This window comes from Rosa rugosa, chromosome 1 (assembly GCF_958449725.1).
Source record: "Rosa rugosa chromosome 1, drRosRugo1.1, whole genome shotgun sequence".
Taxonomy (NCBI): domain Eukaryota; kingdom Viridiplantae; phylum Streptophyta; class Magnoliopsida; order Rosales; family Rosaceae; genus Rosa; species Rosa rugosa.
The window spans coordinates 23,352,709-23,369,539 of NC_084820.1; the positions used below are offsets into that span (position 1 = coordinate 23,352,709).

General features: G+C 39.5%; 2 protein-coding genes across 3 annotated transcripts; one reads left to right on the forward strand and one right to left on the reverse strand.

Moving 5' to 3' along the window:
* Positions 1-4,291: 4,291 nt before the first annotated feature.
* LOC133724313 (probable xyloglucan galactosyltransferase GT17) lies at positions 4,292-6,270 on the forward strand. The gene has a single exon (XM_062151003.1). The coding sequence runs from the start codon at positions 4,611-4,613 to the stop codon at positions 6,072-6,074; it is 1,464 nt and encodes a 487-aa protein (XP_062006987.1). The 5' UTR covers positions 4,292-4,610; the 3' UTR covers positions 6,075-6,270.
* Positions 6,271-10,338: 4,068 nt separating this feature from the next.
* LOC133724314 (uncharacterized) lies at positions 10,339-16,621 on the reverse strand. Of its 2 annotated transcripts, none has more exons than XM_062151005.1 (4): positions 16,173-16,621; positions 13,500-14,538; positions 12,090-12,972; positions 10,339-10,814 (listed from the first exon to the last, which is right to left on the reverse strand). In XM_062151005.1, exons 2-4 carry the CDS (start codon positions 14,466-14,468, stop codon positions 10,801-10,803), a joined length of 1,866 nt encoding a protein of 621 aa, XP_062006989.1. In that variant the 5' UTR covers positions 14,469-14,538; positions 16,173-16,621; the 3' UTR covers positions 10,339-10,800. The 2 variants fall into 2 exon arrangements, with proteins under 2 accessions (XP_062006989.1, XP_062006988.1); XM_062151004.1 differs by having other exon boundaries at positions 10,339-10,840; positions 16,173-16,620.
* Positions 16,622-16,831: the final 210 nt, after the last annotated feature.

The following is a 16,831-nucleotide window of genomic DNA, read 5'->3' on the forward strand; positions in this document are numbered from 1 at the left end:
TTTGGAACAGATTTTATACAACACATTACACAAAGCAATAGGTCGCAAATCTGACATCTGTTCGGGATCATTCTTCTTTGGAATAAGACAAATATGTGTAAAATTGATTTGTCTTAATAACTGACCTGTATGTAGGAAACTTTGCGCCGCCAAGGTTATATCCTCCCCAATTGTATCTCAATAATGCTGGAAGAACAATGGAGGCATCCCATTCGGACCCGGGGACTTCGTAGGGTACATCTGAAATAAAGCAGTACGTACTTCCTCATAAGAGTAAGAAGCACACAACTGCTCGTTCATGACCGGAGTAACACAAGGTTGAATAGCTTCAAGAGTTGTGTTGACCGCCTCTATATCAACAGCTTGGGCTTCAAACATCCTTGTGAAATAGGTAGTAACAATATTTTCCACCCCTGCATCGTCCTCAAACCACACCCCGTCCTCATTATAGAGACCTTGAAGTCGATTTTTACGTCTCCTATTTGAAGCTTTACGGTGGAAAAAGCTCGTATTCCTATCCCCCTCTTGGAGCCAAGTAACCTTTGATCGCTGACGCCAAAAGGTCTCTTCCTAAGAAAGAAGGACTTGGAGTTGGTCTTGAAGATTCTTTTTCTCCAATTGAATAGCCTCTGAATAGGAACATCCATGAGCTCTTCTAACCGGGATTGAATACCAAGCATATTCAATTGCCTCGCCCTAAAGGCCTGCTTCTGCCATTTATCTAGCTTCATTCTAGTATGCTTCAGTTTCTGCGAAACACAGTACATGGGAGTCCCCGTAACATCCGTTAACCATGCCTCCTGTACCACCCCATCACACTCTGCATGTTGCAGCCAATAAGCTTCGAATTTAAAGCGATAATGTCGCGGTCTGTGAGCTATAGGCACCGAGCTAGCCTGTAAGAGAATAGGAACGTGATCGGAGTCACTTGGTGGAAGATGACGCACCCTTGCATAGCCAAAGATATCACACCACGAAGGTGTAGCCACTGCCCTATCCAACCGTAACTGTGTTTCCGAGTTCCACCACGTACACATTGGACCCAAGAACCCTAGGTCCAGCAAGTCACCATAGCCTAGAGCTTCACGAAAGCCTCTCATTTGACGCTCAGTCCTTACCGGTCCATCAATCTTCTCACTACTATTCAGAATCTCATTGAAATCACCTATAACAACCCATGGTAGAGAGTCAAGATCACTAAGATCCTTGAGGAGCTGCCACGACCTGTCCCTATCACCCGTACGAGCAAATCCATAGAAACCTGTCAAACGCCAAGAAGGTTCCCCTGGACCGCCGACAATAACCAGATCTATATGATGGGCAGAAGAAGTTCGTTCCTGTACCACCACATCTCCATTCCAGAACATCCCTAGTCCTCACGAGTTGCCATCACTCAGAACCTCTTTGAAATGTTGAAAGCCCAAGGCGGTATGAAGATTAAGGAAGTCTGACATTCGACTAATTTTTGTCTCGCAAAGGAAGACAATTTGGGGACGATTCTGGGATATCAAATCCTTCAGAGCCCTCTTAGTTGCATCATTGCAGATGCCCCTACAATTCCAACTGAGTATATCCATGTTCATGGTAGCAGATGGACGGCAATCTAGATAACTAGACGCAACCCTAGGTTGCAGACACAAACCCTAGGTCGAGATTAATTTTTCTTCCTCCTCTATATATATATATATATATATATATATATATATATATATATATATATATATATATGGAAAGTCTGTTCTCCCTTTGGGTATTGAAAATAGTTTTGGTTTTCAATCCCTTTGTTATTCAAGAGTCATTCTCTTTGGTTTCTTATTTTTAAAAGTGTCTTGTTTCATGTTGAAAACAGTTTGAAAAATACAAACCTTGCATTCATATTCATCTCTTGCATCCCATGAGGTCATTTGGGTACTACAAGCTTCAAATGTGAAATCTCCAAGAAGAACTTATGGCGTTCATAGCTTATGTCATAGTTGAGATTTCTAAGTATATCACTTGTATAAACATTTAGCAAGGAGTGATTACACACAATTTAGTGAGTCAGTCTAAAAAGGATTGTCGCGGTCAGTGCAATATTGGTGTTGTAAACTTGTGATCTGTTTTTCATTAGTGATTTGGTTTTGGTCTTTCAAGAGTTGAAGATCACACAGATGTTTTCCCCCGATAGGGTTTTTACTGCGTCAACAAAAACTTGTGTTCTTTACTGCTTTAGTTGGCTTGTTTGATTTTAGTTTCATTCTGTTCAATATCAGTACTCAGGATTGATCATATGTTTGCAATCCTTGAGAAAGTATTTGAACGAAAAAATTGGTTGTGAGCCTATTCACCTCCCTAGAGGCTCCTTCTAGGATCTTCAAAATCTGTTGACGCAGTCAAACTCTTAGAAAAGGGAAACAACTGCGGGCACTATGCCGGTTGAATCAATCCACTATGAAAGAAAACAATAAATAAGAGACTAGTTCATACTCATCTGATCACCAGACTCATTCCATGAGGCATCAGTAGAACTCTACACACTCTTACTATTGTTTTGTCATATAGACTTGATTCACGATCGTCTTCTCAACAACGGCACAAGGCTTCTCTCACTTGTCAATAGCCTTGAGACACAACTCAACTCTCTAACAAGCTAGTAATTAGAGTTATGCAACATGACACACATAGAAGCATAAGAACATATTTGAAGGATCAGATTTGGGATTTGACATTAATCCTTCAAGACCTAAGCAAGGAATAGCTCATGAAAGGTTCTAAGATGAAATTATGGCTCATGCTTTTTATAGACAATAAGGGGAGAAAGCTCTCTAAGAAAAGGTAGTGATGATTTTATGATAGATTCGCTCTACCACCTTAAACCACCCAACATTGAGTATTTATTTAGAATGAAGGGGTAAGGTTTATTTTCGGTTTTCTGTTGGGGATTGACCAGAATAAACGACACATAAAAAAGCCTATAGCAATAGGTCGTTGGCTTAATATACACTAGCACAATTCCAAGTCAACACGTTAGGATTGAAAGGCAGGTGCAATCCTGATAGGAGAGAACAGCAAGATCACTCCTATACGTACAGAAGTATGAGCAAGCATATGAATGCAAGAATTACCTAATGGCGATGTGTTGAGGAGAGTAGCATTTTGAAGTTTTGAAGTCGTCTATATTTATGAAGTCCAAAAAAATGAATAAATCCTATTTCTAATGACTCTCAAATTGTTGGGCTAAGAGATGCCAATTTTACAATAATTTGCACTGACATCAGTTCCATTCGTTAGTGCTTAACCATTCAAAGATACAGCTATAGCTAGAACAGCTCTGTCTCTTGTTGCAAAGGTTATTTTGCTAATAATTTATGATTTTATGTTACTTTTGATGTTAATGAATTTCATATTATGATTCCAAGATATATAATTCTATACTTCTCCATCAAAGACACGTTCCAAACAACATGTTCCACGACCCAACTATTTCTCAAAATATATTTATTTTCCATCGTCCTTTAATTCTTTGTTTCTCCAAGTTGATGTAACCCCTCTAGAAGATTTGGACACGTACACGAATGCATGTGCTTCAAGTCCTATACTTTTGTCTAATTGAAGTTGGTAGGCTTTAGCTTACTGGCCCCTTCTTATATTTCTCTTTTCATCCTAAGAAAAAATCGTCTTGCGTCTCGATTGGACACTTGGACAGCATTTTCCTTTCTTTTCTCAGCTACATAACACTCATCTACCGGCAGAGAAAAGGTAATAGTCCAATCATGCACTCAACGAATTATTTTGAGATTACATTGTTTATAGTTCAGCACTCGAATTTTACTGGAACGCAAAACTCCAAAATTAAATTCTAAAACATAAACAAAAAACAGAAAACATAACAGCACATCTAATCCATACTCTTACAATTCGTGTAATACATTATACGTATATATACGGTATATCACGTAAGATACGACATTTACAGAGTGAGCACGAGACTCTCCTATGGTAAAAATCTATCTTAGATTTGGGCTGTAATGGGAGAGAATTCAGTCAACCGATGTGCACTTGCACCGACATAAATGAATGGTTATATTAAATACACTCTTAGGTTATTAATAAAAATATTACTTATAAATATCAAGAGTTGAGATCATCTTATAAGTGTTGGGTCATTTACATCGTCAAGTACATAGAATAATGTCCGGGCTTTAATTAGGCCATTAAAGAAACAGGGTTTCAATTTCCACGTAAGGTTTTGACCAAAAAAAAAAAATTTCCACGTAAGGTCAAAAAGCTTAGTTAAACAGTGCCAAAATTTGCGGTGTCCGCAACAGACTTTAAATGTCAGGACTCAGAATATAGAACACAGTTAATTGCTAGCTAGAATCCTCATATAATAAATGTCGGTCGTCCCCACTTTTTTAATTTCTTGATGAATTTCTCAACCAAAACTCCTGACTATACCTCACCATTTGGCGTCCATTAACCCCATCCCACACACTTCCACGCTTCTTCTTTCGCTTTCCTCCTCATGAAATAGTGCCAAACAGACAAAGTCTTCTCTAATCTGCATTCAAGTCTCTCAGACGCTCACTCACTTCTCGCTTCTTCTTTAACTCGATCTCTTCTTCTTCCTCATGCTTTCGAGAAAGCAAACACCTCCAGATTCTCCATGGAAGGAGAAGGAAGAGAAATTGCTGCACTACTCCAAAAGCAAAGAACCCAACTTGTTGATGACCATCCTCAATAATCCCCACCTCAGGTTTGGTGCTTTCGTCTTTGTCTTTCTGTCTGCTTGGCTTCTACTACTCCTCTTTTGGTTCCCTCCTAAAATCACCATAACACCAACAACCACACCCAATGTCGTTGAGGCCCTTCTTGTTCCAGATCAAGATACCCAAGAACAACCAAAATCTAAGTGCGAGGATCCAAGCGTGTCGGTTTATGTATACCCTTTGCCGGCGAAGTTCAACATTGCACTCCTTGACCGCTGCGAAACCCTAAACGTCTACACCGACATGTGTCCTCACGTGGCGAACCACGGACTCGGGCAGCCCAAACCAAACATGGGCTCGGCCGCGTCGTGGTTCGCAACCCACCAGTTCATCGGTGAGATGATCTTCCACGCGCGCGTGGAGAATCACCCCTGCCGCACGCACGAACCCTCACGCGCCACCCTCTTCTACGTCCCCTTCTACGGCGGCCTCTACGCTTCCAGCAAGTTCCGAGAGGCCAACTTAACCGCACGGGACGAGCTCTCCTTCGAATTGATGGAGCACATTCAGTCCCAGCCCACGTGGCAGAATCACAACGGCAAGGACCACTTCATCGCCCTGGGGAGGACCGCGTGGGATTTCATGAGAACATCGGACGGCCCAGATTTCGGAGCCAACGTCCTCCTCAACCTCCCCGCCGTTAAAAACATGTCGGTGCTGACCGTAGAGAGACAACCTTGGCAGGGCGCAAACCAGTTCGGCATACCCTACCCTTCCTACTTCCACCCCTCCACCTTGCCGGAGATGCTGACATGGCAGACCAAGATGCGCGACGCCACCCGGCCTTACCTGTTCTCCTTCATCGGTGGGCCCAGGAAGGGGCTAGAGAAGGCGGCCGTCCGTAACGAGTTCATAAGGCAATGCGGCGAGTCGACTCGGTGCTTCCTCATGAAATGTGGCTCTAACGGAGCTAGCAAATGTCACGAGCCGAGCGAGGTCTTGAAGGTGATGAGTGAGTCCCAGTTTTGCTTACAGGCTCCCGGAGACTCCTACACGCGGCGGTCAACGTTTGACTCTGTCTTGGCCGGGTGCATTCCGGTGTTCTTTTCGCCGCACACGGCGTACACGCAGTACAAGTGGTTTTTACCGGCGGAGGTGAGCGAGTATTCCGTTTACATTGACGAGAAGAGTGAGGAGAGTAAGAGGATAGAGGAAGAGTTGCTGAAGATTCCGACGGAGAAGGTTGCGATGATGAGGGAGAAGGTTATTGAGATGATTCCTAGCTTGACGTACGCGCATCCCAATGCGAGTGGTTTAGGGTTTAAGGACGCAGTTGACGTGTCGCTTGCATCATTGGCTAATCATGTCAATATTTTAGTGAATTAATTAATTTTAAAATGAAGCTTTTATACGTGTGTATATTAGGAGCCAGCGTTATGTGGAAGGTGATTGTTCAATTCTTTAAACCTTGCCGACAGTTTAGCCTCTATTTTTTTTTTTTAAAATCCTTCTTCTCTTTTCTTTGTGCTTTTGTAAAGAATGATAATGACATTATCATAATGTTCATTAATTCAGACCCATACATCTTCTTGCATTGTATTGTAGTGGGAAAAGCGAGTGTTACATCTTTTTTTTTTGTACTAGATTATAGATCCTCTTTTTGTCTAATTCGAAAAGAGTTTTACAATGTTGTATGTGAATTTCTAACAAAGGAAGGCTCCCTTGTGCATATGGCCACGTTTCTATGTTGCATGCTCATTCACATATTGTTTTTTTCAATGATCATCTTGACCACATTTACTAAGTTTCATTCTTCTTGCATGCTTCTCTCCCTCTTATTTGCTAGACATGACTACAACTATGATAACATTGATAAAACCAAATTGAACATATATAGGGGTTTTGGTGTGTATATGTATTGTGATATTGGAGGTAACTAAACGAAAGGCGGGAGATTGAGTTAGTACAGCACTTCATGTTTATAGTATGTGATATAAAATTTAATCAGTATTGACATCAAATAGTTTCTTTGATTAAGGTTTAAGGATGATAGAAGAAAAAACTTTAGCCTAGAAAATCAGGCCTAGTACTCTAGTGTCTACCACTACTACAAAAAGAGCCTAAGGGGACAGTTCATATGTGTCCCTAGCTACAAGTGCATATATATATATATATAGTGTGTGTGTGTCCATGGATGCAAAAGGGACACATAGTGATTTGTGTCTATTGCCAGCGTTCCTATTGCTAAATAGAATACTGAAGTTATTTGTCCCTATATAACATATACGTCCCATATTTCAATATGTACTGATTTTCTATGAATAAGTGAATGTAAAACTACAACGTGAAATAGCATAAGAAGTCATTACAATAATTACAACAAGAACAAAATATTATCAAGTGCAATTACTTAGAAGTACGTACATTTTGTGCAACATACCTTCCTATTTGGTAAAATTGGATCCCATCAACCATTGAAATTTCATGACTATATATCTTACAATTCGGTTTTAATATACAAAAGTTACAACTATTATTGTTTAGGATTTTATTTGTAGATTCTCTAGACAAACACTGTGTTCATCTATTTACCTAAACTGATTTTCTTTGACAAAATAAAGATATAAATTTGAACATATATCATGTAATATATATCATGTAAATAAAATTGCAGATGAGCATATATCATGTAATATATTTTGAAGTTACCTCCTATGTGGAAGGGTCCTTTAGATAACATTATATTAAACATGATGTTATGTGAGGTCTTTATTTTATTTTATTTTATTATTATTATTATTTTTTTAATCAAGTCCATGGGGGGAAATAGTATATTCATCACAAGCTAGAATAGACCGTTACATACCCTTCCACTGTCATTTAAGGACATAGACAAACAAAAAGCTACTGGTAGTACCCACAAGTGGTACATAGAAATAGACATACTCATTGTACATTCAAATACGTAAAGGTAGCAGAAACCTTCCTTTGGTACTACTCCAGAGGTGCTAGAGATACATAGAGTGCACATCGGTGCTTAGCTTCCTAAATACAAGGAATTTATTTTAATTTAGACTAACTAAAAAACATAGGAAAAGGCTTAGAGCTATAAAACCTCAGCCTAAATTAGAAAGCCTAATAGGCAGCCCCAAAGAGAAGAGGCCCAACTCAAGGCCCAGCAAGACAGGGTTGACCCAAGCCCAAACCACAACTCCACCACGCCTGCAGCTACTTGTGAAGCACCGCCCACGAGCCCCACCACGAAACCAGCACTTCCGCCACGAGCCAGCCATGCCCCGAGCCACACGAGCCTCCGTCGATACAGCTCCCAGCCCCGAGCCAGCACTGTCGCCCAGACACTCCAAGACCCACGCCGCCGCTGGATCTGGAACGCGCCATCCCTACACAGAAAGCCACCACAAACACCTAAAAAAGCCGCTCAAAACCTGCCATCAACCAGCCTGCCAAACCACAAGCCAAACATCCTCTCTCTTGTCCTCAGCCCAGGGCATTAAAGTACCCGTCCGGCAGCCAGCACAGTGACAACGCTGCGATACCGGCACTATCCATGAACGCCGCTGGACAGAGAACGATTCGGTGGTGTAGGTTCTCTCGCAGCGCTAGAGCTAAGAGAGAGCTAATCTTTTTATTAATATAGTTTTTATGTTATTTGAGGTCTAATAAACGCTTGTTATGAATAATTGTCAATCTAAAATTCTAAATCATCAATTTGAGTATTTTTTTTATATTTAAAAATAGATATAACACATTATGCTGTATGACACTAGTTGAGCTAATCCAATAAACATGCTTTACTGGAGCAATTTTTATTAAGAGATAAACTAGAATTATACAACCATATCACTAGGAACAATCAGTAGCACTCTCCAATGGACGTAAACCCTTCCTACATACTAATCAATAACATAAAAATAAAAAAAAAATCAAAAGCAGTGTGTTTAGGTAAAATGGTAACGCAAAAAAAAGAGTAAAGAATGCCCAGGAAGATTTTGATGATCAAAAACAAGCATCCAACATGCAGCAGCAACATAGAGCAGCACAGCATCCCTTCCAGAACCCATCACCCTTCGACTTGGTTTCTACTGGAACACGAGCAGGGTTTTGGTCACTGACATCTGATCTTGTGGGATAACCGGCAGGTGGTGGAGCCTGAACATTGTAAGGACCCGGTGCAGTCGAATAAGGCAATGGAGGGTATGCTACAGCGGAAGATTTAGTGCTTGAACTCATCTTTAATGATTGAAACTTGGAGGCAAACGATGATCAGAGGAGCAAGGTAGAAGAAATTAGTAATGGCAACAATGAGAGTTACTCGGGAAGTTTGTGATATCGGATAGAAGAGAGATGAGGAATTTATACAAAGGAAAAAGTAGATGGGAATTGATGGAGTGGTTCATCTCTTAAGTCTAAAGGTATATCGTGGCTGCTTTTACGCGCGAAAAGGCATTATCAATACCGTGTTCTTCTTTTGACTGGAAGCTGCACAGAAATTCCTGAAAAGAGGGCTTCTAGAATTATTCTCGAAAGATTAAGATGGATACTTAATTGAAGCTGTGTTTGAAAAATGGGACTTAAAAACAAAAAAGCTGTCCAAGATACATAAGTGGAATAATAGAAATTGTAATATTCTATTCCCAATAGATTAATGGGAGATTCCTTCCCCTACTGTCATCTTTCTTTTTGACAGGACCAAAGTGAAAAGCAATTTAGAGCAAGTGCACCCGTAGTCAAGAAAAGGCAAAGTCGAGAAGTCAAGAATTCGACCAGTCAAGTTACTATTCACTGCCACTGGACATGGGTTTACACCCGTTGTTTTTCTTGCCCGGTCAACACTATTCATTATTATATAATTTTAGGGGGTCTCGAAAATCGACTTTTTACACATACATAATTTGGAAAAACTTCCTTCATGAAAGTTATAGAGATCGTCGATACGATCTCGTGCATACGTGGAACGCAATATTCGGAGTTCGTATGAATTTATTATGAATTTTTGAAATCTGAAAATTTTCCATAAATAGCAAAAAAAAAAAAATTCTATTTTATTTAAAAGGATCTTAAATTTTCAGTTTTTCATTCCCCCCCCCCCCCCCCTCCGGTTCTCTCTCTCGCAGCTGCACCAGACGAAGGTCCGACCCGACCCGGATTTTTCTCCGTCCTCCTAAACTCGGCCAAGGACCCGGCCCCCCCCCGAGGTCGCCTCACCTCGTCCGGCCGCTTCGTCGCCTCAGCCCACCCAGACGCTGCCCCCAGGTGGAGATCGAAGCAACCCCAGGCGGGTATGCTTGCTGTTGCTGCTTCAGTTTCTGCTGCTGCTGCCCCCGAGGTCGCCTGACCTCTTCTCTCTCCTCCTCCTGTCACCCACGTTTGGGTGTGGGTCGAGCTGGCACAAGCCTTGGCTGGGCAAGGAAAAAGTCATGAACTTGACTTATTTCTTGGCTGTAGTCAAGAAAGGGTGAGTTTTGCCCAGTCAAAAAACCAACGGTGGAAGGAGCAAAATCCATCTCAAGGTCATGTAGTCAGGTTTTTCTTGACTATGACTATGACTATGACCTCCGGTGGACTTGCTCTTACTAGCTTTGCTATGACATTCGAGCCAAGTGCAGCAATATTTCTGAAGCAGATAGCAGAAGAAGAAAATTACAATTACCATTCAAATTTTGACGAATAGTAGTTCAAAGTCCACAAAATGGCGAAGTTTTATATACACACCACACCCCTCTCAAATCACTCAAAACTCAAGCTCCACACTTCCTAAACTCAACTGTATTCTCTACACTTAATAATCTTGATCTTTTTCTACACAGTTGAAATTTTATATAAAATAAAAAGAAAATAGATCAAAAGGGGAGAAAAAGAAAGAGTAAGAATTCACACGCAAACCAACATAATTGAATCTTTCACACAATTAACCGAAAATAGTTCCCTTTCTCGATGTGCATATTGGACAGGGCAAGAAAATTACTGTTGAATCTCAGTTGATATCACTCGATTCAAAAGCTTCATCCATTCATCCATGGTTCTGTTCATTCTGTCATTGTTGTTGAATGCTCATGTTTTAATAGGGTCTCACTGCATCCAAATTCATGGTTCATCTTCCGCAAGCTGCACATTGTATCCATGCTTTAGGTCTGTCACAAATCAAGGTTCCAAGGTAAAATGTTTAGATGTTCAATGATGATCTAATATGCTCCCAAGTACAAGGGTTGGTTTAGATCAGAACATTTGCACATGTTTAACTACTATACTTAAGAAGCAGAGGACAAAAGGTTGACAAAAGAGAATATATGACAGATATGATGGGGCATCAAGGTCAGGTGGCAATGATGCTTGAAAACACAACTCACTAACATCATGAACTTATGAATCTATATGATTCCAAAATGAATTCTTTCATTAGGATGAAATACTAAAGTACCAGCCTAAAATTCTTAAGCTTCCTGAATTAATCGCCTAATATACAGATAGCAAAGCGTCTACTTAATAAAAGTGTGACCAGGTGGCCATATTTCAGTTTACTTTAATGTCAAACCTACTATTCTACATGAATGCTGAAGAGGTAGCATGCAAGAAGTCTAAATGTAACATTATATTTGTATATGCATGGTATCACAAGGCATTTTTCATAATGAAAGGAGATCAAGAGGTAGTTTAAATATGAAGTTTTTGCTTATGGGCGTAACAAGACGGTTCAAATTGTGATATTACTCCCCTTTGATTTTGAAGGATCTTAATCACATTTTTAGACATTGGATGAATTACGTTTGCCTTAAACCAGTTAGTCAATCACATTATAGGTAAGTGCCATCAAATAAAATACAAAACAAAGACTAGATTACAGAGGATATCACAACACAAAAGTAAGAAGTTCAACCGACTAGAAAAAAGTTGTTTAATGATCTATTAAGGAATAATACTATCCACTGTACAATGAATCAGAACTAAAACTCTTGGCAAATTCCCTTTCAATATGTACGCCAAGACATACACAAGGAATTTGTCCTCCATCTTCTAAGAAAGCATTGTTGTAGATTAAAGAATATGAAAATTGAAAGAGTATGCGATCCATCTATAAATCGGATAGTACACATCTAGATCTAGATGTATTGATTTTTTTTATTTATTCTTATGCCTTTTAGTTTTGATTTTCAAAAGTATCTTCTCTTAACACACACACACATGGATATATACAAATGAAAGAACTAATGATGAAATTACAAAACTTACCAAGACAATTTATCATGCACTTTCAATAACATGAGTCAATATTGAAAGCAATAGTGATTCAACCAAAAACATATGACGACGGAGGAGTTATCTTAACTTTATCTCTATATACTGTTTTCGAAATCTAAGAAGTATTGCATACTTAGACGGTACCTTTAACTGAAGATTTATCATATTTGTCTTTCCTCTCGTCCTCATTCTTCCATTCACTCTCATCATCATCGTCGTCGTCATCATTGCCCATTGCATCCCTTCCATCATTTCCTATATCGCTCTCACTAGCTGTCTCCCATTCAGAATCATCACTCTCTCGGCCATATACGTCACCAGCACCCTCACAATGCACACCCCCATGTTTGATAGCTGCCTCTCTAAATAACCAAGCTGCACGCATCTGCTTTTTAACCAATCGTTCAGCATAGTCAGGAACCTTATTTTGCCTCAATGAGAGATCAGGATCATTTGACTGAGAGCACTCGTTTATGAACAGAATGGCATCTAATAAACTCTCTTTTGCAAACCCAAGCATGTCGTAAGCCTGAGCTCTTCTCCAGAGACTTTTGGCATGACGATTTAGTGGGCTGTGAAGACAAAGTGCACGTGTAGCATCACTAATGGCAGCTAAGGGCTGTTGCAACAGAAGATAACACTGAGCTCGATTACTGTAAAGAACAACTCTCTCCTTTTTGGATCTCATTGGACACAATGCCAATGCTTCTGAGTATTTTGATGCAGCTCCAGATATATTTCCTGATGAGAACAGGGAATTTCCTTCAAGCTTGACCACAAGTGCTGCTGCCTGTTTAATATGGAGATCCTCTTTTGGCATATTCTTTTCCCATTTCAATCTCTGTCTGGAATTCAACAGTTCTTCAATCATTTCTTTCGTTCTGTTACTCAATGAGTTACGTCCAGTCCCTTGTGACTGGATACATTCCTGAAGAACATTGACAATGGAATCTCCGAGTTTCTTGTTATCACCCAGAGTTGTAATCTCCGCAAGGTCAACAAGTGCAGGTACAGCCTTATCAATGACCTGGATAATGGTTTCAGAAAAATTAGGTATTATAAATTAGGATGCACATTTATTTGATATTTAAAAAAAAAAAGAAAAAAAAAGTAAATGAAGTTATGATGTGCAATACTAAAACTTTGCATGCTAAAAAATCAACTATATTCAGGCCTTTGATAGCTTTTCACTTGGGACAATATTTACAATCTTCTTAAGGAATTGTTGAATTTTTAGAATGCTATTGACATATCTTCCTCCAGAAGAGATTTTTAAAAACAAAATATAGCTTGTGCTCCAACAGGTGTTAACACATATGATGTATTGAGAGTTTGAGACATTCATCAAGGACGGAAAAACACACATGAGACAAGAAACAAAATGAAACATAGGTAAGTGTAAGGAATGGGAACCATAAAATTCAAGTTTTTAAGAAAAAATCATTAAGGCCACATAGCAGGGATCATGACACAAATAGTTAGAAACTAAAAGAAACAGTACAGAGTGTATGCACTATGCACAAACAGATGCAAAAACAATAATATAGAAGATACCTTATGACATGTACTAGGGTCTTGAAGTAACCAGAGAAGACAATCAATAGCCATATACTGCCAATCATCTGACGACCGAGCAATATTACACAATGCTTCGATAATACCAGGACAGCTAGCTACAGGTCCTCTACCCAGCTTATGATGACAAATTGTTCTTAATAAACCAATACCAGCTGGTGAGTTTTCATTGACAAGCCCACCCCACATGCCAGGTAGCTTTGTTAAGAATTCAGGCTTGCATATAGTTGGAAGAAACTCCGGTTTAAAGGCAAAGCAGTTAATGAGCTGGAGAGACCAGCATTGCAACTGACTTGCCCATTCTTCAGCCTTTCTGGACTCCATTTCAACACCTCCCATGCCACGAGTGAGCAGATCACAGTGATAGCTTAACCTTCGGTCAACGTACTGGTAGAAATGTGAATAGACAATCTCAAGTGAGCTCATTCCTAGTTGAATGGAAAGCTCAAGAATTTCACCATGACTTGCTACAGCAGGAAAAGTGCTGGCATAGGTAGCCAAGTGGCCTAAAGCTCGGACAGCCACTCTCTGTTCAACCCACGTTAACCTTCCTCTCAAAAGTTCAACTAAAGGAGCGATTACCCCTGCATGAACAGAACTTTCTGCAAATTCTTCCATGTTCATAGTGTATGAACCAATTATGTGAGCTGCATAATAAGGAATGTATATATTCTGGTCATGAGAAAGCCAGCGACGATTCTTCAGACCCTTCCATATCAGTGAAGCCATACACTCAAAGATACCAAGCTCAATGAACTCAGGGTCATTTGGATGTGCCATGGCAGTGTTCCAAAGGCCACTGATAGGAAGAACCTGACCATCATCATCCTGTGTAGGAAGGTCTCTAAAGAACTTCAGGATACTTGCTCTTCGCTTACTTGGATTCCCTTCCTTCATCACACAAAAGAAGCATCCTGGGTAAGGACATTCGGAAGATGCTTTATCCATGTCCAGATGCAAGTTAATCTCACAAAAATCAGGGCGACTCAACTATTCATTACTCAGCTGAATCAAATAACTGCATCAACAGCTCATATGATTAACATGGTAGCTTAGCATCTATTAAGAAACAGATAGTAAACATAATCACAAAAGAATTAATACAGGCTGATAAGAAAAGGTTTACAGTTCACTCGTCTTTGTAGTTAATGATCTTCACATTTGAAATCACAAAAATAAAAATCACAATTCTGAATTTTAATAAAATGATGTAGTCAATCACGAAAATAGGGGTAAATAGAAATGTGCGTCCAAGACATCCTAGCCAAAAGAAAATGTATACTTCACAATAATAATAGTAGTGGAGCAAAGAAGACTCCTCCGACTTCACTTCCTTTCTCTATATTTCCACTAGAATTTCATTTTAAAAGCTGTCCTTTTCCTCAGGACATCTTAATGTTCAAAATGCAGTACAAAGTCCTTTTGGTTCTTTCCAACAGAAAAACAAAATATCACAATTGTGTGGTACAAGTGCTGACAAAATTATTCCCTCCATTCCCCTCTCAAGTAAAATTTCAAAATGCCCCACAACTTTCTGGAGTACTCATAAAGTTATTTGCAAACAAAGATTAAAGCCAGCAATAAAAATGACAAACACATTTGTCATCATAAGTGGATCACCATGTATTTCATCCCCTTGTATCACAATGCAAAAGATAAAAACCTTTTGGAGTTTGGAGAAAGCAAGAAGGATCTATTGTCCAGAAAAACTTGAAAAATGACAAAACAAAGCAAATGAACAGAACATGATTTCATGAATATAAATTCACATTCTTCGCCTCCTCTCACACGCTTAACACTCTGTGTGACCATTTTTCACTTGTCAAACCTGAAGTAGTTCACCTTTTCATGTTCGTATTTTATAGTTGCTATACAGTTGACCAACTATCTCAAACAACTTTTCCCCATCTAATATCAATGCCATACCCACCCGTGAAGAAATATTTTCATTCCTATTTCCTGAGTGTATATTTCTTCAGATGTTGCTCATTCATGTTAACATTTGCCTCTCCATGACACTTACTTTTGCTAACAAGTGATTTCTAAACGACCCAAAACTTAATCCTAATTCCCTAAAGCATTCACGTAGAAATCTCCTGTCAACCATTTCAGTCACTACCCTATACTGTACTCATGCCTCCCGTAAGCCATTCAACTCCCTCATTGTCAATAACTAACAATAACCTTCGCCTGCCCCAAAAATGAAGAAGCTAACAATAATCGATGCCACAAAACAATCACTTCTTAGTAATGAGTAATGACCACCAATGTCCATTATACCTCGCAGCTTTTCTTAATGTCCCCAAGCTGCCGCTGTTGAATATTTTATGTACACTCAGTCCTAACCCTACTTAATCTAAAACCCCTTAGCCTCCTTAGGCCTCTCTCGAAAACATGATTCTAAAACCTTTGTTTTTGGCACTTTCAAAAGTCCAATACTTTCTACTTTATTAAAGTTTTGATTTTTATCAACCCCAAGTTGAGAATCAACATTCCACCACAACCATTCAGCAAAGCTACAACATTTTCTCCAAACAATTAGATCCAAAACAAAAATTCCAACTAATTAAATGAGATCCAAACCAATCACTTGCACAAAACAACATTTGGAACCAAAAGAAAAAAAAAGGGTTCAGAGAATCAAACAGATACCTGAAAACAGAAACACTCTTCTTCTGTAGATATAAGCTCACACTATGAAGTTCCAGAAGTAGTTGCAAAATCCTGAACCAAAATGACAAAAATCTTTCTGGGTTCCCCAAAAGATGATTCCTTTTGCTCTGTTCCTGCTTCCCAACAACAGAAGAAGAACAAAAGAGTGTGCTTCTCTGTGTGTGGAAGCTGGTAGGAGATGAAAACGACTGGGAAGATGGGAACTTGTAATGAAAATTTTGCACACACTGTTTCAATTTACACCAAAGTGAGATTAAATTAACATATATGTCTTCTCCACGCGCTCTTTCGGCAAAGTGGGGCTGTGGGGCCGAAGGTAAGAGAGGAAAGGGACGGAGGAAACAGCGCGTGCGGCACAAACTGTACTTTAGTCGATTACGATTGCGCGGCGGAGGCAAAGACTGCAATGGCAAGAGGGGTCGCGGAGGGTACACTGAGACTTTATTCAATTCATAGTTTTTATGGTCCCATTTCCTTCCACGCCTGTCCTTTCCCTTTTGTTTGAATCAGAAAAATTTTTATGTCGGATTTTGTTAACGTTTATGTCCAAATTTGATTTTGTCAATTTTTTTTTTCTAATTATATCTTTTTTTTTTTCCTTTTTTTGCATATTTGAAAGGAAGTACTATGAATTTTTC

Bases quoted from the DNA above. Each gene is read 5' to 3' on its own strand.
- LOC133724314 (XM_062151004.1), bottom strand. From the start codon at position 14,468: ATGGATAAAGCATCTTCCGAATGTCCTTACCCAGGATGCTTCTTTTGT. The intron at 12,973-13,499 runs GTATCTTCTATA...ACCATTATCCAG, and splicing joins ACCCTAGTACATGTCATAAG to GTCATTGATAAGGCTGTACC. The intron at 10,841-12,089 runs GTACCGTCTAAG...GATTTGTGACAG, and splicing joins TGATAAATCTTCAGTTAAAG to ACCTAAAGCATGGATACAAT.
- LOC133724313 (XM_062151003.1), top strand. From the start codon at position 4,611: ATGCTTTCGAGAAAGCAAACACCTCCAGATTCTCCATGGAAGGAGAAG.